The following is a 22,836-nucleotide window of genomic DNA, read 5'->3' as shown; positions in this document are numbered from 1 at the left end:
CGATGAAGTTAAGTTGCTCATAATAACATCACGAGGTCTTTAACATCACAAGTCAAGTAAATGAAAGAATTGGTCACTGACTCACTGATATGAAACAACATCCTTAGGTGCAACCAACGTGCTTCTTGTATCCAACCTGTTGAGTGGCTAGGATGGTATGACATAATAGTCAAATTCCATGATAAGAACCCACACGCCATAGCTCGTACTTGGGATGCTCTTTGTTATCATCATCATCAAAGGACAGACACTGACGATAAACAACATTCTCAACTAGGAATGTTGATATTTTCAGTTGTATTCCAAATTCCCAACCCTTTCTGAGATTCAGCGAAAATGTTCTATTTTTATTTATCTTTTTAATGATTAAATTGAACTGCCGTCAGTCATTTTTTGCCCTTTTCAATTCTTTAAAACAAAAACGCGTATATTTAACATCAGTGGCCTTACCCTGCGAGTCCTTGTTATTTTGGTATTCAGTAGGTAATGTATATGGGCCATAAACAGGTTTTTGAGTGGGTGCCCATGCTAAAGTTTGTTTTAAGGGGATATATGGAGTATTTCGAGTGCTTCTTCTTCAATATGCATCATATTGAGTAGACTCAATGAGCACAATTTGTTGCTTTTGATTTGGCATCTTGTTCATTGAGATTTAGATTTTTGTGAAAATTTTCACTCAAAAAATTGTCTTTTGTTCAATACATCCTCAACCCTTGGTTTGAGTGGTTGAGTGGATGAAGGGTGTGAATTGGTGCATATTGAGTGCATTTGACATTTGGCGCATTGAAGAAAATGTCGGATATATGTTATCACTCGAAATTTTAAGTAGAGACTAGAGACAGTCAGTAAAGCTTCGTCCCGAGTTCTTAAGAACATAGTAATTTATCTTTCACCATTTGAATCGGGGTAGACAAATGTTCCTTCCATTTAAAGAGATCGCTACATTAAAACAATGATAAAAAAACTAAGTTATGGTATCCCTTCTTTCTTAAGTTTGTCCATTGTCTTTTCCTTACAGGAAGAATTGGGGTTCTGTACATGTTTGATGTTTCATACTGTTATAAACGTAAAACACTTTGCTATGATTACTCTATCTTTGCCAACCACTGTAAATTTGAAGTTGCCTCAGTCCCCTCAATAAGAGGAAGTTGTTTTGAGAACTGCAGAAATTATTCAAGAAGTAACATACACGCATACAAGTATACAACAGATGAATTTGAAATACATTTATTCAATGTGTACTATCATATAGGTCTACTACAAAATTTGGGCACACAATGAGCACAATAATCTATCTAAACAAGTTTACAAACATGTACACTCAACGATTTCAGACTCACATGAATTCTATTGAAGGAAAAGTTTTTGGTCAGTTAAGGAAAATTTGAAAGTGCAAGAAAAACTTATTGTTTCCCTTTTCCCCCAGTTTTCCTCTCCTCTATCTCCTCGGAATTGAGCAACATCTCCAAGTTGAGGTCTCCTCCAAGTTATAATCACACTTACATCACTGTAGCTACAATTGATTATTAATGTCAACACTGTTTTTAAGTCTTTAAGCTAACTCAGGTCATCTCCAAATTCAGTAAAGAAATTACCTCATTAAAGTGGAAAACAATGTGTTCGCATAGAAACCAATGGTCACATTAGGAGTCCCATTTGTTCTCAAAGGCACTCATCATCCATGCATAAACAGAAACTACTTCTCCAGTTGGGACATGTATCTCCTCTCTAGTTACCTACACTACCTTCAAAAAACCAAATGCTCAATAACTTCCTTTCTCACCAACTTTACATGTGGGCCTTGGCCTGATAACTGTCAGAGGTATAAACCATGTTCTCCATCCAAAATGATTCTCGTAGATTTAGTCCTGTGATATCAACCCCCCACAAAACAGAAGCATTAGTTATGATGGCTCAAGGTGTTAGCACCTAAATAACCGCTGTAACCTTATTAATATATCACGCAAGTGAAGATAATTCATACCTCTCGAAAGACATCCCAAGTTCTTTCCTATTCCAGCTATCAGTACACTTCAATCACATGCAGTATGCATTTACTTCACTGCACCCTGACCTTCATCACCTAAGAGGGCTAACAACCCAACCTGTAATGGGATTCTGCCTGCGTATTCTCACTTTTCTCTGTGATCCACTTTGCAGTCGCTCCAGGACTGTATAGGTGATCTTGTCAGGAGTTAGGCCTTGCTGCTTCAGTTTGGCATACAGCTCCAATGCTTCAGTAGATTTTCCACATCTCTCGAGACAATCAAGTAAAATATTGTATGTAACAATGTTAGGGAAGCACCCCTCAGCCAGCATTTCATCAAACAAGGTACAGGCCATCTCAACCCTACTAGTCTTCCCAAAGCACTCTATGAGCGTACTGTATGTTATGACATCAGGATTCAAACCCACCTCTTGCATCTCCTTAAAGCGCATGTGAGCTTCGTCGAGGTCACCATTCTTACCAAGACAATTAATCAACGAGTTGTAAGAAATAATATCAGGTTTACAATTACTGTTCTCCATTTCTTCAAAGAGTTTGACAGCCTCAACAACATTGCCAGCTCTTCCATAGCTGGAGATAAGAATATTATAGGTGAATATATCGGGCAAAGGGCCATTGCACTTCATCTTTTCGTAAAGGTCGTGTAAATGGGATACCGCCTTTTGTTTCCCAAGAGCGGAAAATACCATGTTATACATTACAGTATTGGTACTTATTCCTTTCTCATGAATCTTGCTCAGCAGGTCCAGAGCCTCTGCTGTTCTGCCAGCCTCACACAAACTCTCCAACATGGACATGTAAGCATCCCTATCTCCCTTGTCATGGAAGGACCACATATTACAGAATAGCCTGTGCGCTTCATTTGCATGGCCTAATTTACTCAGGGTCTTTACTAGATAAGCATAGATTGACTTGTTTATGTATTTCTTTGATACGTCTATAACCTCATCTAGTTTTCCAAGCTGCCCTTCCACGACCAAAACATTCAGAATCACGCTATACGTAAACTCATTTGGCTGGCACCCATTCTCAATCATTTTAGAGAAAAGAAAGATCACTTTGTCCACCATCCTATTTTTGGCAAGTGCCTGGATCATAGTGTTATATGCAATCTGGTTAGGAGCACAACCCTTGGTTAGCATCTCTTGAAAGAGAGCTAAGCATTCGTCCGCTTTTCCAGTCTTCCCAATCATTCTAATCATAATTGTGTATGTGTACTCATCAGGCTCACAATGCTTCCGTTTCATGTCCGCGAAAACCTTATAAGCCTGCTCGACCTGTCAAAATGCTTTAAGTCAGTTGAAATGGAACGGAAATTAACTGAAGAGTATCAGTTAAAATATAGCCTCAACAAAATAATTAAAACATCCTTGTTTAACTAACTAGAGCATGTGTTTGGACTCATATATTATCCAACAGTTTCAACTGCACCTTGCTGTGTCCACCCCATAGTTCGTGATTTTGAAGGGAATCTCGGAATTCCGCCGAATATTTCAGATTTTGAAAATAATCTGAAATGGTATCAAAATGACAATATAGAGTCGAAAAAAGTAAATTCCAAAACTTCATCAAAATATGTCGGAATTTCAGTTTTTGTAATTATCAGAATTCCAACAATTCCGAAATCCTGAACTATGGTCCACCCAAAAAAATAGGCTGAAGCCCAAGTACCACCACCAGGGTGGTACTACCAAAAAAAAAACAGTTCTCTGCTTTGCCACAGTCCCCCAGTACCAGCCCCTCCTCCCACCATCGTTTCGTTTCCACTTTCCACCATACCAATTCCACGTCCCACTCCTCCCCTCCTGAATACTGAAAGACTAAAAGTCAATCTTACCGTCTTCTTCATTATAAAGTAAATTTCAAAGAGTTTGTCGTGTATAGCTAATGCATATACTAGTATAGTGTGCCTTCCCAGAAAGTTTAAATTATGAATATGGTTCTGTGTGCTTTTTTGGCTTGGTAAAACAGAATATGGTTCTAATATCAAAAGTTTTGCATCACCTGCGCAGTTAACTAAAAGCTGGGTTCAGTTGAATGAAATTTTTATAGCATCACACTATCATTGAATACTGTTTCAACTTTTTACGTTTTTTTTGCCAGAAGAAGAAAAATATCATAGGAATGAAACTTTTAGTACACAGTAACGCAACACCACGATTACCTGCGCAATAGCAAATTTACAACCACCTATTAGTACTTTATATTGCATTTACCAATCCGTTCCTTCCTATGTCTCTTTCACCCAATATCAATGCTGGCTTTTCTCTCCATGCAAATATTAGTCACACGATGGTTTAGAATACTGGTTCTTCAAATCAAATTTGGTTGACAACACCTGTTCTACTAGGAACCGTCCAAGTCTGGCATGTAATAACCACTTTATAAACTGGGGTATCAAATTCATCTTTTCATTCAAATAGAAAAATGGAAAGAAGATTTCTGATAACTTCAAACTTGAATTTTCTTTCAATCCACTTCTTCCCTCCTTTTCAACGTTAATTTTGAAATAATCTGCATTGTTCTCTCAAACCAACATCTCACAGTTCAAACTTGCTAAGATTTTCTTCTATCTTGAGAACAGAACCCAATCTACATCTTCATACAAACATGATCTTGTAAGCCAAATTTGCATAATAGCCAAAGATCTCAGTAAACTTTGTTGCAATTTATGTTAACATCTCTTTGGTTAAAATGCGTGAAGATGATTCGGATTTACACCATTGACAAAGTACTGAAGGGGGTCAAATCAAAACAAGGATTTCCATGAAGGAAACTCCGTACAAACCAGCCTGAGTGAACGATTCAAATACTCAACTAACAGTTAGTAGGAGCAAACCAAGTTATGAACCAGCTCATACCTACAACAGATTGGCACGGACTTTTTAACTCAATCAAGTCCGACCCTGAGTAAAACCGACCAGTAGTTGTATGAAGTGACAGGGTCAGCAAACCATGAGGCCCCCAGATTACTTGCAGGGTTGTGCATAGACCAACCCCAAGCTATACAAAAGAAAGCTTTGCCAGCTAATTGACCGTCCTCAAGCAAGGTGTGATTAACTTAATGACCCTCGGACTAGAAAATTTAAGTGTGCTTACATAGTCATCAGATAATAAGGATGGAAAAACGGGAAAACTCCAGACATGTTCTTTAGCTTATCAAGTATAAAAGAAACTCACCCAGAAGGATGACCAAAAACTGTCTCATCCTGGATCTTAAAAGAATTTAAACAAGCTTAAAAAGGATTGAGTAGAGGCCACTGAGTGTTGGGGTGAACCTCATCATACACACCCCTTTTCTTGGTTCCCTCCTGCCAAGCTGAAGGTCCAGCCAAGAAGAGCATTAGTAGTTATCCCACCTTTGGATTGATCTCTCAGGATGGCAAGTAAGGGATAAAGAAATCAGTAGGAATCATTATCGATCACTTGCCAATGTTTAGGGGTATGGGTTTAATGTCACAGTTCGAGGGGAAATTTTCATCCCTTGGCGACTCTTTCTAATATTTTATGTACCTGTTTCCGGACCACCCACCCCTTCCTTCCCCTTTGCCTGGCCCGGTGAGGTCCGAAGAGATCTGATCTCTCGAATGAAGTGATAGGAAAAGAAGACTGCTGGCGGGAGATCTCTATTCATTACACCTGGCCCGGCGGGTATGGATCGAAGAAGGAAATTTTCCATCCGCCTGCCAGCAGCAGAGGGGGTTCGATCCCCGTTTTGACCACCAGCAGAGAATGATGGATCAAATGCTACGATAAGCATAAGCTTAGAATTTGAGGATTGGCTAGAGAGCGAATTGGAAGCCAAAGGGGTTTTACAATTCTCGTTCAGATTGACCTCTTATGAGTGGAATCTGTTTTCATGAACCAATACGGCAAAGCGTTGAAAAAATGCTTTTTGACTCGAATCCTGGACCTGATCTTTAATCCTACACCGGTGAATTATGCGATGGGATAAGTCAAGAATTTTGGTTGGCCCAGTCGAGACTCGCTTCGGCGATCCTCTTAGGTTTCATGTAGTTCCGTCAAAGGGGTGGGTGGGGCTGCATACCAACAATGCATAGTAGAGTGCCGAGGAGAAGGGATAGAGACTGATGCTACTACCGATGGCAGGGAATGAGACTACTAGTAGCAAGACCAAGCCAAGGTTGAAAGAGAAAGATAACGTGATAACGTCACAATCACTAAAACTATGTTCAAACTAAGATTCAATATATATGGAAGCGTTCCTTCACTTGGAAAACAAAGACCCAAGAAATCTAATCGCTGAGGGATTGTCATTATACCCCCCAAAACATAATCACCAAACTTCCACCCAGTAGAGATGCTTCTCAAGAAGTTATGTTTGGGCACCAACATACGCTCAATGGACTGATTCCAAGAGGGGTAGTCTTTCAACCTTTATTTTCCCATAAATATGTCTAAATATGCCCACTTCACATCTAAATGTCTATTCTAAAGAAGTTGGCTTTCAAACTATTTCACCTCATCCAAAAAATTTCTATGTTTCAACTTTCAACTAATGTGGGTACTTGTAGCATTATCACACAAATTTGTCTATAAAAAGCATTGCTAATACATTACACATACAAATGCATAATAAATTCTCAAACTGGACATACCAATAAAGTAACTAAAATGATAATTCAGAAACCGAACCTTTTCATCTTTCGCCAGCGCATCCAAAAGCATATTAAACGCAAAAATATCCAACACATACCCCTTTCTCCTCATCTCCCTATAAACCTCAAACGCCTTCCCCGACTCATTGAGCCTCAAATAAGCTTGCAAAACACACTTATAAGTATAACAATTAAACTTCAAATCCCATTTCTTAACCAACCCCAAACACTTTTCCAACCCCACAACACCCTCTTTCCCACCACACCCAAATATCCCAATCAATATATTAACAGTACTAATACTCCCCCTAACACCATTCTTCTCCATTTCATCCAAAACCTTCCTAACAATCTCCAGTCCCTCACATTTCGATAAAATACTTAAAATTCTATTATAAGTAAAACAATCATGTCGAAAGTTGGGTATAGTGTAACAGAATTTGAAAAACTCTAGTGCTTTATATGGAGTGTGAAGTGACTTAAGTATTTCACTAACTTCAGAGGGTGTTAGTGTTATTGTCAAGCTCTCTAGATAATCGGTAAGGTCTAGATATGGGTCAAGTGATGATGCCGTGGAGTCGAGGATTTGAGTGATTTTGCAAATCAGGTGTTTACGTGGGACTGTGTAGCCTTTTATGTCACGTGGGATATCTGGTGTTTCTACTTGTACGGAGAATATTTTTTCGTTTTCGGATTTTGTTATTACTTTTCCGCTGTATTTTGTTGCGAAATTTCGTTTGCTTATTCTGTTGTACAATTGCTGCCGTCTCATTTTTGTTTTTTTGATGTTTCAGGTTTGTTGTTATGAGGGAACTGGAAGTGCTGTTTTGAGACTGAAATATCACAAATTTGACAGACTGATATTTCAAGATATATTTCATTAAGCCCAAGTAAAGTAAAGCCCAATGGGCTTTAAAATGATATGCAACATAAAAGATCAACAGTTGCCGTTTTTTCTCACTAGATACTCCTCATCTTATACATACGTACACCCTAAAATTACTTGGGTATGCATACACGTCCGTAAATACGTATTCTAGGTCAATAGGGGGGGGTCCTTAACTTTCTCCAAAAAAAAAAAGTTTCTCAAAAAACAATGTTAATTATCACTTAAACTGAGTATAGAACTAGAGAAGGTTACCATTTACCAAAACAAGAATATAGAACTAGAAATAACTTAAAACAAGAATTGAATTGGACAATCATGATTGCATCGTCGCTACCCCATTTCATCCATCCTCTTCTTTCTCATCATCATCAATAAAACCACAACAACATAATAGGCTTTCTCTTTCCTTCACAACAAGAGCCACATACTCCGAAACGGAAGCCAAAACAACTAAAACCGAAACACATTAAGACTCCGAAGACACTAAAAGTTTTGAGAACCGGCTTGCCAAAGTTCAACTAAGATACAAAAAAACAGCCGAAGAAAGGGTCATCAGGCAATGGCGCAAATGGGAAGGCATTGCTTCTTCCACCTGTGTCATTGAACCGGTTTCGTGTGGTGTCAAGGTTGAGATAATGGGGTTCGGTAGGTACACTGAGCAGCTCAACGGGCGGCTAGCTGGTCTCGGGTTAGTTGCGCTGCTTCTGGTGGAACTAGCATCTGATCACTCCCCATCAATAGTTTTTATTCAGCTGTATGTCATAGCTGCAGTCTCGTGTGTGTTTGTCAAGTTTGAGAAAAGAGAGGGTCAGCATTTGGCCTAATACTCAATCCTCCCTCCAGAGAAATAAAACTGGTTAATTCAGGGGGGGGGGGGAGATATCTTTTTTTCTGCTTGTTTATTGAAAATGAAGCAATGCAAAAACTTAAAAAGGGTGAGGAGATGATTCAAGAACTTATATATGTAATATTGTCACCAAAAATTGCAATGGGCTTGGAGAGTTGAAAGTGTGAAATTGCTCAGGAGAAGATCGAGGTTGTATTCATCTACAGTATCATGATATATTGTCAAATATTAAGTTGATCTAGTTGAATTTTGGAGATTAATTAAGAATTATAACAAAATTCAGTTTAAGTTGGTGATGGATGTTTCCACCACTAACGGATGCAAATTCAATGAAATCTTTGCTGCCAATCTAGAAATGTGAAAATTTTGTTCCTATTTATGGAAGTGGAAATACCTTCCATAGTTCGTGGGAACTCCGATTATGGAAAAACGAATTCGGAAATACCTAATTCTTATCAAATTCTACAACAACAAAATTTAATGTCCCTTTGTCGAATTCGAGAATTCGAAATCCATAGATAGACAACAAGCCCAACTATAGCTAAGTAAATATAATATTTATATATATATTATAGCTCTACCCTCTTCAATTGAGAAAGCGTTTCTAGAGTGTCCACGTATCATGGCTAATTAAGAAAAAGTATGAGATAAAATATAAAACAAATATTTATCTTTATTCTTAGATTACCCTCATAGAGACTCCAATTTTTCCTAAACTCTATTACTAAATATAAAAAAAAATGATATAAATAAGGAAACAATCTCATATAGAGTTTCATAGACTCTCTAACTTTTCCTAAACACTATAGCTAATTACGAAAAAAAAACAATCTCATCTAGAGTTTCACAGAATCTCCAACTTTTCCTAAACAATATAGCTAATTAAAAAAAAAAAAAAAAAAAAAAAAAATGACAAAAAACTAAATTGCTAAAAACAATAATTTCCACCGAAAACGATTTTCCTAAAACACTTTTGATTTGATGTGCCATCCACTATGTGATTTAGACATTTATTCAGTTAAAGATTCAAAAAATCACAATTACGGCCACAATAATTATGACATATTCTAATTCTTTTAGATATATATTATAGTTATACCCTTGCCAATCTATTTTTTTGGAACACTCGCAACAACTCCAGTTTTTTCTAAACTCTATTACTATTTATAAAAAAAATATGATATAAATAAGAAAACAATCCCATATAAAGTTTTAGAGAGTCTCTAACTTTTCCTAAACACTATAATTAATTATGAAAAAATAATCCCATCTAGAGTGTCACACAGTCTCCAACTTTTCCTAAACAATATAGCTAATTACGAAAAAAAAAATATGAGACAAAAAACTAAATTGCTAAAAACAATAGTTTCCACGGAAAATGATTTTCCTAAAACCCTTTCGATTTGATACGCCATTTACAATGAGATTTAAATATTTATTCATAGTTAAGGATTCCAAAAATCACAATTCTAGCCACAATAATTACGACATATTCCAATTAAATTTATAAATTTATAAATTTTCAACACTATATATATATATATATATATATATATATATATATATATATATATATATATATATATATATATATATATATATTGATGTAACTGCATTGAACTAACCTTAAAAAATAATTAACGGAAAATCGGAAACTGGATGCAAATGCAAGCATTAAACTAATCTTAAAAAAATAATTAATAGAAAATCGGAATATGGATACAACTGCATTAAACTAACCTCAAATAATAATTAACGAGAAATTAAAACTTGGATGCAAATACATCAAACTAATATAAAAAAATAATTGTCGAGAAATCGGATCTGGATGCAAATGCATTGAACTAACCCTCAAAGATTAAATTAATGGAAAATCAAAAACTGGATGCAACTGCATTGAACTAACCTCAAAGAAAAATTAATTATAAATTGGAAACATGATGCAAATGTGTGGAACTAATCTTAAAGAATAATTAATGGGAAATCGGAAACTGGCTGCAACTGCATTGAACTAATCTTAAAAAATAAACTAGATACAAATGCATTGAACTAACCTCAATAAATAATTAACAATAAATTGGAAACTTGATGCAAATTCATTAAATTAATATCAAACAATAATTAACAGAAAATCAGAAACTAAATGCAAATGCAACCTTATCAAATAATAAACGAGAAATCAAAAACTGTATGCAAATGCATTAAACTAATCTCATAGAATAATTAACTAGAAATCAGAAACTGGATGCAAATGCATTGAGCTGACCTCAAAGAACAATTAACAAGGAATTAGAAATTGGATGCAAATGTATTGAACTAACTGTAAAGAATAATTAACGAGAAATCGGAAACTATATGCAACCGCATTGAACTAACCTTAAAAAAAAATAACAAGAATCAGAAATTAGATTCAACTGCATTGAACTAACTTCAAAATATAAATAATGGAAAATCAGAAACTGGATGCAAATGCATTGAACTAACCTCAAAACATAGTTGGATTATATGTTGTAAGAATGTCTCGATAAGTATAGTTTTGCATTTAAAATTGTGTTTATCTTATCTCTTTCCGTATGATTGGTAACTTCTTGCTATTCAAGTAGCTTCAATATATCAGAAGTTAGATTCAACTGCATTGAACTAACCTCAAAATATAAATAACGGAAAATCAGAAACTGGATGCAAATGCATTGAACTAACCTCAAAACATAGTTGGATTATATGTTGTGAGAATGTCTCGATAAGTATAGTTTTACATTTAAAATTGTGTTTATCTTATCTCTTTCCGTATGATTGGTAACTTCTTGCTATTCAAGTAGCTTCAATATATATGAACTTCGCCTTATTAGGCAATCTCACAAAACTTCAATTAAACTTCTATTATTAAACAACAAAATGAAATTGAAGGGTTTTATCAAATGTGAGTTTTTTTTTAATGGAGGATGAGGTTTTCACGTTATAAGAAATTTGGATGAGTTACAAATATAATATTAATATATAATAGTTCTGCATATTTGCAAATATTTTTTAGAATAATTAATATAACAACACCCGTTCGTAGATAATCTTTGTAGATTCCACATAGTGAGTCATGCATAATTTAAAGAATAATTAACGGGAAATTGGGAACTAGATAATCTTTGATGATCCAACATAATAAATCAAACATAATTTATTTTTTATGTCATGTTTGGAAGGACACTATAGATAGATCAGTAGAAGTTGGTATTACACACTACATTGGATAATTAAAAGAAAATCGAAAACTAGATTCAAATACATAACTAAGCTCAAAGAGTAATTAACAGGAAATCAAAAATTTTATACAAATGCAATAAACTAAACTCAAAAAGTAATTAATTAGAAATCGAAAACTGGATGCAATTACATTAAACTAACGCCAGAGAACAACTAACGGAAAATTAGAAAATAGATGCAAATTCTTGAAAAATATTTAATGGGAAATCGTAAACGGTATGCATTAAACATTAAACAAACTTCAAATAATAATTAATAGGAAACCAGAAACTGGATGCAAATGCATTGAACTAAAATCAAAAAATAATTAACATAAAATCAAAAACCAAATGTAACTGCATTGAACTAACCTCATAGAATAATTGGTGGAAAATAAAAAACTAATTGCAAATATGCACTGAAATAACCTCAAAGAATAGTTAACGAGAAATCAGAAACCGGATATAATTACATTGAACTAACCTTAAAAAATAAATAATAAATTGGATGCAAATGCATTAAACTAACCTCAAGAAATAATTAATGGAAAATCAGAAATTAGATGCAAATTCATTGAACTAACCTCAAACAATAATTAACTGGAAATCGGGAACTATATGCAAATGCAATCTTATCAAATAATAAACGAGAAATCGAAAACTGGATGCAAATACATTAAACTAATCTCACAGAATAATTAACCGAAAATCAGAAACTTGATGCAAATGCATTGAACTGACCTCAAAGAACAATTAACATGAAATTGAAAATTGGATGCAGATGTATTGAACTAACCACAAATAATAATTAATGAGAAATCAGAAACTTGATGCAACTGCATTGAACTAACCTCAAAAAAATAAATAACGGAATCGAAAAATTGGATGCAAATCAGATTCAACTAACCTCAAAATATAAATAATGGAAAATAAAAAACTGGATGCAGATGTATTGAACTAATCTCAAAGAGTAATTAACGGGAGATTGGAACCTTGATGCAAATGCATTGAACTAATCTCAAAGACTAATTAATTAAACATAAAAAATTGGATGCAACTGTACTAAATTAACCTTAATGAATAACTAACGGGAAATTATAAAGTGGATGCAATTACACTGAACTAACCTCAAATAATAATTAACGGGAAATCGAAAACTTGATGCAACTGCATTGAACTAACCTCAAAGAATAATTAATGGGAAATTGGAAACTGCATGCAATGTATTACATTGAACTAACTTCAAAGAATAATTAATGGAAAATCATAAACTTAATGCAAATGCATTAAACTAATAACCCTAAAACATGTTTGTATTATAAGTAGAGAGAATAAATGTCTCGACAAATATAGTTTTTCATTTTAAGTAGTGTTTATCATAATTTTTTTATTATGATTAAGAATGTCATGCTATTCAAGTAACTTCAATATTGTCTTTGTCACATTAGACATTCTTACAAAATTTCAATCAAACTTCTATTATTAAACCTAACAACAAAAAGAAATCGATGAGTTTTATCAAGGTTTGATGCTTCATTTTTATAGATAGTGGTGCAAGAAATTTGAATGACTGATTAATATAATTTTCATATCTCATAGCTATGTATAGTTACTAATATTTTTTACAATAATTTAATATAACGGCACCCGTTCGTAGGACGGGTTTAAAAGCTAGTTATCACGTATAGTTATCACCCACCCAGTCATATATATATGACTGGGTGGGTGATAACTATATTTACTTAGCTATAGTTGGGCATATTTGTGTTTGGGTTAGCTAGGTGGCTTGCCCTCACTCAAATTTCTGGCTCTGTCACTGCCTCTCAAAATATATGCATACAAGGCCAGCCTTGTGTTTGAATGGGCCCAATACAAGGTCTGTAAAATGAGGTTTTTATTTCATTTTCTTTTTCAGTGAATGAACTTGTTGTGTTGATTTTAAAAACTATAGTGGGTTATTTCAAATTTAATGAGGCCTTTTGTTTCGATTTATATTGGAGTCCTATGCAAGGCTTTAGACAACATTGGCCGAGGGCCAGCCTTATATACATATACATACCTAGGTATGTATAGTTGCTGGGGTTTAAATGTAATCTAAACCCCAGGTTTTTAAATGATCTGATTAAACAGAAGAACAAAGAGATATAATCATATAATTTCTTCAAATATCTTCACCTATGAACTTTGCATCTCATAGCGACACATCGGGTAGGTGTTCTTTGAGTTCTTTTGGAACCATGTGTAAATTGCATCTTCTATGAAACACATGTTTGCAGGGCATACGTTCACATCCCATCTCCATCAACAATTCATTATAACATATTGGACACTCAACTCTCAACATATCTATTGTTTCAAATTTCCTTTTTCTAGACATGATTTGTTGATATTGATTTTATTCTTAGGGGTTGTTGTGAAAATAGACGTAAAGTATGATGATGCATACGAAGTTGAGCAGTGGATTATTCAAGGACGGTCATCAGCATCAATATTATCTTCTCAGGCTTGAACTTATCTTTTAATGCAATTGCTGCAATCAGGTTAGAGGAAGTTGGTAACTCTCCGTGAATAGTTCCCAAGCTTTGCTATAGATACCATGGCCGCATGTAGTTACAAACTCACCGAGTTTTTCTTGGATTTCAAGTTGACAATCATCAGGATTCAACATTTTGTTCAAGTCCAAAGAAAATTCTTTGACTTATAAAATTTTTTGGGAAGCAATTGGCATCGGATCGGAGAACCGTTTGTTTTTTATTGTCATCCATTTAATTATTTGTCGCAACAAAGTGAACCTTCATGATGAACGTTATGTCCTTGGACTTATCTTTGTTGTGAGAGTATAGAACGCGTATCTATCTGCGAAAACTAGGTCTTGCGGTATAAGGGATATTCCAGCTTGGTCGTGAGGGTAATTCATCCATGTTCTGACTTGGTAAATAAAGGATGAAATTGAACTAGCAGACTAGCAACTTTTTTTTTATAAGATCAGAGTATCAAGACTAGCAACTTAATGTACTTGGTCGCGTGTTGATAATGGTAAAGGCTTACAAACTTGCAAAGTTACTAAATATTGTGTTTGTTTTGGTAACCAAACTAATATTATTAATTACACCAAACGGTATCTACAAACACTAGTAGTGTCCATACGAAGTATATTACATAGAAAAGATAGAGGTGTGTACAACCAAAGTTCAGTATTAACAGGGAGAAAGGGATATATAGTCTTCATTGTGAAATTGATGAGAGGATGACCAATTTATTTGTTGAACGAGTGTCAATCCCATTCTTGCAAGATAATCTGCCCAGAGTTGCACTCACGATAACAATGTTGGATCAAAGTTTGTGGAATCCCACTTATCAAATCCCATATATCTTCCACAATTTCCTTAATTTCCCATGGAACCTAACTACTTTGACGATTAAGAAGATAACATAGGAAACTGGAATCTGTTTCAAGCACTATTGGAGCTATTCCTGAACCTAAACGAAAGACAAAATGTATCTCCTTTCTGGTTGTACTAAGTTGCTAAAAAATACTAACATCTTCTTAAATACCACACTTTACTTTATGTTACATACTATACATGTATGGACTATGGAGTATGATACATACTATAACGCTTGGAACTCCTAGCTCCTTTGCCATCAGCAATACACATACTGTTTCCAATCAAAATAAGCATGTGACTATACGAGTTTTTACCTTTAGTTGCTCCACTAGACGTTCATATTCATTGATCTTCTCAAACATTTTCTCTAAATCATCCTTCAAATATTCATCAGATGCTGCCATAACTGCAAGTTTCGAAAGAAGTGAGCCCAAAACTTCCTCACAAGTGCTTCATAAATAATACCAAATATTACTTAGGACACACAGATTAATATCCTATGGTGAATTTCAATACATAGATATTAACATATATGATCATCTTGAAAATACGAAAAACAGAGCTTAAAGCATTAATTGTCAGCCAAATAGAATCGAAAACTCTTGCCTTGAAAGAAAAGAAATAAATGCATGATCAAATAAAACATATAGACATTACATCTTGCCTAAAGTGCAGCATCCGCTAGCCTGAAGTACGTATAAACACCTATATAAAAGCACATGCACAGCACACGTGATTGATGACAAAATATGCATGATAGAACTCAGATATTTATCATATATTTGAAGCAGAGAACAATGGAAAGCCTATAATTCTGTTTTGATACTTTACACACTTAAATGAAGATATAGCTCTTCTTTTATATGGGCAGTACAACATGTATGTCATGCATGCAATTATGCAAAAGCAATAATAGAAACACTTTCTAGTATCGAATCAATATACAAGCATTGATTCAACAATTTCATATACTTGTAGTTGAACAGTGAAAAATAAAGGTATTTCAGCATACCTAGTTTCGTTTGATAGATAAAGCTCGTTCTCTGGCTTATTACAACACCAAATGTCAAGTTCTGATCTATCCCTACTCTCCAAATGACTCCTTCAAGTGCTCTTCAATCCTTTTAACAAGGGTCCTTGAAAGATTTTCAGATGTTTCCAATTTTTCTTTCAAATTTCGGTTCTCCTCCTCCAAAAATTCGTTCATCTTTTGTGAATCCTGTACCTCTGATGCAAACTCTGATAGGGCCTGGCACACAGCCTAACCTCGGGCCTTCATGCCCATGAGATAACTTAGTACCGATATTGTCCCCCACTTAACCACCCATTGGGCTTGGGCCACATCTTGGCCATAGGTGTGGGGTTTTATCCGAAAAGGCCTCGGTACTAGTTAGTGAGCTTCCCACTTTATCAACCCATGATGAACTCATTTCTTCTCTCATGTTGTTCATCACCATTGCACGATATCATGCCAGACTTTGTAGGTGTCGAGAGGACAAGCTCCACCTCGAAGATCACTCCATGTCGTTGGATTCCACTCGGGGTACACTCTCTCGAGCATCCACGACATGTCGTTGGATTCCACTCGGGGTACACTCTCTCGAGCATCCACGACTTCCAAGAGCGCCATAGTGTACAGGGAAGCAACTCCATCTGAGTTGCGCCATCGTTGGCGGCTCCACCTTGAATGACTTCGTCTTCAAATTCTACATGATCTGTGCCGTTTATCCCAGCCGAACCATCGGCTCTGATACCATTTGTTGGGAGATTTCACTAGAAAGTCACACCTCAATCTAGTTACTTTCTATCCCAAATGATTTCAACTTAGAGCTCACACCAAGGAAATCACTTACCCAAGACTTTGGTAGTTATCACAACAAACTCAAACAAGCAAAGCCACTAATTTATCATCACCCATAGCAATCAAACAATAAATAAGGAAGTAAATATGCAAAGAGACACAAAGATTTAGGTGGTTCGGTAAATGTTACTTACATCCACACAAGAGCCAAGTTTCCTTTATAGCAAAGATTGGAGAGTTTACAAGAGATATCAAGAATCAAGAACAAGAGGCCTCACTCAAACCCTAGCTCAATAGAGCTCCCACAATACCCAAGAAATTAATCTCTCAAAAAGTTATCTCAAAACCCTAATCTATTTCCTTTATATAGGTGTACATAGAAAAAAAGGGGAGAAAAGGTTTGGGGCCGAAATATCGACAAATCGTCGAAATTCCGAAAAGTTTCAGAACTCTAAAGCTTGCTGGTGAGATACCGGAGCTTCATACGCTCGACGGTTCCACAGCCCAACAAACTCTTCAATAAATGCATTCATTCTTGTTTTTTCCTCGGCAGCTTTTTCCTGAAATTTTTTAGCTTCAGAAGACACCTGTTACAAGTTTATGAGGTCAAGCTTCAGAGTCTCTATTTCACACTCAAAGTCTAATGCAATAGATGCTATCGCCTCTTCCAATTTCTCTATGCACAGTAATGAACTTTGCACTTCCATTTCCTTGTTTTCTAATTCTCGCATCAAGAACAACCGCTCAGAATTGGATTTTAGCAATTCCTCCCTCAACTGGTTTACCTTCTCCTGTAATCTACCAATCTCTGTTAGCTTTAGCTCAAGGCTGTGTACATGGTCACCTAACCAGTTTGCTTCAATGTTCCTCAAGTTTAGTTGATCCTGCAAGTTACCTGTGAAAAATTGAAAGAATGCAATCATAAGAGACGTTTCAGTCATTTTGACTATAACTTTTCCCTACCAACTAATTATAAGTTCATAACTGTGAGACCAACATCATAGTTTTACTTTCTTCACTTCTTGAGTGTTCCATTGCTAATTGGATCAGCAATGACAATGTTCTTAAATGATCAGGGGAAAATCCTTCTTAACAAGTAAACTATCTCGAAAACACCTTAGCCTTTTCAGATTTAACAAATCTATTAGAGACAATGTATTAGTACGAATATACATAAGGATTTTACAATTAGTGACAATATTCCAGTGACAATATATTAGTAAGAATATACATTTTAAAAATATACTAGTGAAGATTATAATCCGTTTTCTGTTATGCTAGTTCCAAGCTCCAAGAGTGTAAGAGTCATGAGTGTATGTGCATCACACTTTTACAACATGCTAAAATCAATAATTATCTCCTTTCCCTATACCACAAAATCACATTCTAATGCAGCAATGAGTATTTCAACTCGGTAAAGATAACTAATGCAGCAATGAGTATAACCCGAAGATCATTCCGCTTACACGTGTCGACATTAAGTAACATACAATCAAACAAAATAACCAACACACTCAACTGAAAAGACCCAAAACCAATAATGTAACTCTAAAAACGAACAATGTACAACTGTTTAAAACATGGGCACAAAATTAAACTACCAATTAACAAAAAAAAAATCTTACAGTTGAATAACCAGGCTCAGGAATGTTGAACTGCCTCTTTGGCCACCCAGCTTGACGATATGCTGGGGTCCTGATAATAATTTGAAGTGGGCAATGCACCAACTTGAGAAGACTGATTAGTGTCATAAGAAAAAGTAGCTTGGGCTTCAAAACCAACATGGGCATGAGTGTAATATGAATTTAAAGGTGTTGTATATGAAGAATTAATACCAGGTGGAGCAAGGAGAGTTGAAGAGGAATTTGATGTTTGATAGATTACATGATGAGGATGTAATGGTTGATGGGGGGTGGAGGGTAATATTGGTAATTTGCATAAGAGGGTGCTGTTTTTCTGGTAATTTGAGTGTCCAGTGTTGGCGGCATGCTATATACCGATTCAATTTACAGTAATCTAAGATTGGACTCAGCTTACCTTCAATAATCTACTGTTTGGCCATGGCATTATTAGCAGGTGGCTCAATGGACCAGCAACATCGAAATAATATTTCATGCTTTCTTAATTTCGGTCAGCTTGAATAATATTGATTCAAAGAAATATCTATTCTAGCGCTTCTTGTATTGAAAGTTAATTTGTGGACAGAAAACACACACACACACAGTCACAGATAACAAAATAAGACTTATGCTGGAAAAAATAGAAAGCAAATATATAAGATTAATAAAGTAGATACATGGATATTGTTGAAAAGGGGCCAAGGGGGCATACACTCTTGGGAAAAAAAACAGAGATCTTATTGATAAGCAGAATAACACACATACAGATTCATAACTTTATTTATTCAACTTGCTGCATGACTGCATCTAGCTGTACGTCGGGACATAACGGACAGGTCTTACTCTTTCCTAAACATCTTCTGTGGAAAAGATGTTTGCAAGGCATGCGTTCAATGCGTTTCTCCTTCAACAGTCCATTATAGCATAATGGACACTTGACTTCCACCAACTCTTCTTTTTCGAATTTTATCCCCATAGATTTATGCAGCGGTCTTGATGCTTCCCGTTTACCATCATATCGTACTGCCACTCTCTTTAGAGCTTTCAACTCTAAAATCAATTTGATCTTGTCAGGCTTAAACTTGTCTTCCAATGCCTTTACTGCAATCCTGTGAGAGCGCCCTGTTATATAATCACGAGAATCATCCCAATCCTTCTCACGGATGTCGTGTCTAATTACAAACTCATCGGTTTTTTCACTTTTTTGTGAACCAAGTGTCACCCAAGAATGATCTTTGGTCGCCGTCATCCATCTTATATCCTCAATAATGTGAACCTCCACAAGGAATATTATGTCTTTGGACTTCTCTTTGCTGTGAGAATATAGAACGTGTATTTTCTTTGTAAAAACAGGATAGAATGTGTAGGGGAGTGATATCCTCATAAAGTTATCATGCACGCGTGGAGCATAAGTGAACTCAGGACATCGACCTCCAAGACCGACCTGTGAGCAGCTCCCTTGTGAACACACATGTGCACAGCATAAGCGAACTCAGGACACCGACCTCCAAGACCGATCGTGGCGCAGCTCCTTTTCGGGGTGGGTGGTGCGAACAAAGATGTCTCTCGCGAACGCATGGCCAAAGACGAGCGCCCGGATAAGGTCACCACCGGGTAAATCATTACCAAAATCTTACTTGTACTTCCCACCAGGAAATAGGGGCGACCGCGCCAACTTCCAATCGACACATGACTTATAATATAACCCCCAACACTCATTCACGATCTCCACCTTTACATCGCGTGTGCAAGAGACACCGCGTGTCTACCGGATTGACATTTCCTCAAACCTATAAATACCACCTATTTGAACTTCGTCGGACTGATTCCTCTCCCCGGAAAAAGAAAAAAACCAAAAGAGGATCGTGTGGCGGCTTCGCCATATAAGCGAACTTCGGTCCCTCGAGAAAATCTCAACTCTCTTCCCTCTCCGCCCATGAAACACTAAGGAAAACCAAAAGCTCCTTTACATTGGCCAAGATGTGGGTTTCGATTACTTGAGAAATCACGTTATCCTAACTCAAAAATCTGCAATTCTCAAGCCCACGAAGCATGGTCAGCCTCGAAGCTCAGGTTCAAAACCTTGCAGAACAACTAGGTGTAACAAATGAAAGCATTTCCTTGCTCAGGCAAGAAAATGCTACTTTACAAGCCCAAGTTGACGCTTATCAACAGCAACCAGTCGGTAATGTTGCGGAAAACGGCATCAATGAGGTTAATCAGCAGATTAACGAATTGTCACATAGAATAGGCCAAAGTGCAGTCAGAAAGGATGCAACCCAAATTGTTCAAAAGATGCTCAAGACATATCGCGCGTCCCCGTTCAGTGTTGACGTTCTCAGTAAACCCTCTCCTCAAGATTTTATCCAGCCACGCTTCCCCATGTATGATGGTAGCACCTGCCCCGGTTAGCATGTGGCTCAATACATTCAAAGTTTGGCCCTTTACAGTTCTTCCGAGTTTGATCATCTTCACTGTCGACTATTTCCGGCCCGATCTCCGAGGATGGCGACTTGATTGGTTCTTCTCTCGAACCCGATTCTATCAAAACTTTTGAGCGGCTTTTACCGACTGTTTGCTGGCAATCGTGCGACAAATGCAATTTGAAAGAAGGCGATCTTGATTATTTGTTCCAGGTTATCATTCAGAGAAGATGAGACCATTTGCGATTCTTAGGCGGTTTCAATTTTGAAGCGTTGTGTATGGAAAGCGGACTGAAAGAATCTTTTGCCACACTGGCATTTTCTAACGCCTGTCAAGTGCGTAATACCGACCTCTCCAGATCACTGATGAAGGAACGCCTAGAAACATTATCCGAACTGTACGCCCGGGTTGACAAGTATATCAAGTTGCAAGAAAGTTTGCAGTCCAGTGGTTTAGCCGAGAACCAAGAGGTTGCAGCGATCTTTGATCATACCCCGCGTGCCAAAAAGCGATCCAGGTCGCTGGCCCCAAAGACAGGAACCCGACAGGATAACAACAGAGAATTCGCTGTCTTGACACGCTCTCCTAGTTACATCCTAAACAAGATCCGGCGAGCCTCGTACTTCCGCCCAGATGTGAAGCAACCAGTAGATCGACCTGACAAGCCATATTGCGCATTCCACAAAGCCAAATGTCATGAAACGAATGCGTGATGGGGGCTTAAGCACTATCTTCAAGACCTTGTCGTCGGGCTTGTCACATTAAACGATTACACCAACATTCCCCGGCGGTGATTTGCGTCATAAGCTCATGGCTCGCCCGAGTCATAGCCGATCTCCACCTCGCCGAGTCTTGTGATCGATCTCCACCTCGCCCGTCACCATCAAGACTTTCAAGCTTCGCCCCACCGAGGGGCGTCCCAAGAGCGTTCGTCCGCGAGTGAAGACACCACTCCTCAGATCGTGACAATGCTCGAACAATTCACATGATTACTTTCCCCGATGATTCAGTTACCTCATCTAGAGAGAAAAGACGTCGTCTTGGCGCTCTTCAAGAAGTGTATCACTTTACTTCCCAAGCAGAACATGCTCCGCGTCGCTCAGGCCGCCATTCAGGATATATCATTTTCATAGGGGCCGACCTCAACAAGGTCTGCCTTCCTCACAATGATGCACTAGTCGTCCACATCAAGATCAGCGACTGGACAGTGAAGCGTGTCTTGATCGACCCGGGGAGTTCCTGCGACATTTTATTTTACCACACTCTCCAAGAAATGAGTTTACCCAAGTCAGTTCTGATAGATCCGATTGCCCCCCTTTATGGTTTCAATGGTTTCAGAGCCGACCCTGTCGGTGATATCATCCTTCCAGTATTAGTGGGATCTAAAGAGGACAAAGTCAGCTGCAATACGCGCGGCGTCTGGACATCGATCGTCTATAATGCCATATTAGGGCGACGATGGATCCACCAAATGCAAAATATACCTTCGACATTGCATCAAGTTCTCCGTTTCCGAGAGCCCCGAGGATCCATGGAGTGAAAGCAATCAACCTGGAAGCATATCATTGTAACCAAATCTTGTCGGCCGGAAAAGATCGACGATGAACCACTCCACACAAGTAGCGAACCCACCAGTTATACCATGGCCAAAGACCTGGTTGCAGAGGTCCGAGCCAACACATCAAAGCAGCACGCTGGGGGCTCCAATAAGAAGAGGAAGTCGTCCACTTACACTCTAGAAGTCAATTCAGCCGTTGCAGCCCCATCAGAACGGATTCCCAAAGACGCGTCAGTTGGTGTTAATACCGCAGTCATGCCCTCAGAAGACCTCTCTACTATTGTTATCCCACCAGTTGGCATCCCAATAGATTCCCAGCCATGTGTTGCACAACAAGTTTCCATGCCGCCAATCACTCCATCCCTTGCTCCTGTCCTCGTCACCACAAATACCGATCCAGTTCGGGTGCATCAATACATTCTCCCTCAAGTTGCTACAATGCCACC

The 22,836-nt window shown here is 37.2% G+C and overlaps 1 protein-coding gene and 1 pseudogene across 1 annotated transcript; both read right to left on the bottom strand.

Moving 5' to 3' along the window:
* Positions 1-1,213: 1,213 nt before the first annotated feature.
* Positions 1,214-7,442, bottom strand: ABO5 (ABA Overly-Sensitive 5). Its single transcript, XM_086603435.1, has 3 exons — positions 6,665-7,442; positions 1,985-3,285; positions 1,214-1,868 (listed from the first exon to the last, which is right to left on the bottom strand). Exons 1-2 carry the CDS (start codon positions 7,397-7,399, stop codon positions 2,080-2,082), a joined length of 1,941 nt encoding a protein of 646 aa, XP_086459561.1. The 5' UTR covers positions 7,400-7,442; the 3' UTR covers positions 1,214-1,868; positions 1,985-2,079.
* A 6,567-nt stretch (positions 7,443-14,009) lies between these two features.
* LOC147511780 (uncharacterized) lies at positions 14,010-17,883 on the bottom strand (annotated as a pseudogene).
* Between the last annotated feature and the right edge of the window lie 4,953 nt (positions 17,884-22,836).

This window comes from Coptis chinensis, chromosome 3 (genome assembly GCF_015680905.1).
Source record: "Coptis chinensis isolate HL-2020 chromosome 3, ASM1568090v1, whole genome shotgun sequence".
Classification (NCBI taxonomy): domain Eukaryota; kingdom Viridiplantae; phylum Streptophyta; class Magnoliopsida; order Ranunculales; family Ranunculaceae; genus Coptis; species Coptis chinensis.
Note: the sequence above shows the minus strand (reverse complement) of the source record. Positions and strands in the feature narration are given on the sequence as shown.

Excerpts from the sequence above, each read along its gene's own strand:
- ABO5 (XM_086603435.1), bottom strand. The coding sequence starts at position 7,399 with ATGAGACGGCAGCAATTGTACAACAGAATAAGCAAACGAAATTTCGCA. Across the intron at positions 3,286-6,664 it reads CGCTGGCGAAAGATGAAAAG|GTCGAGCAGGCTTATAAGGT; the intron begins GTTCGGTTTCTG and ends GCATTTTGACAG.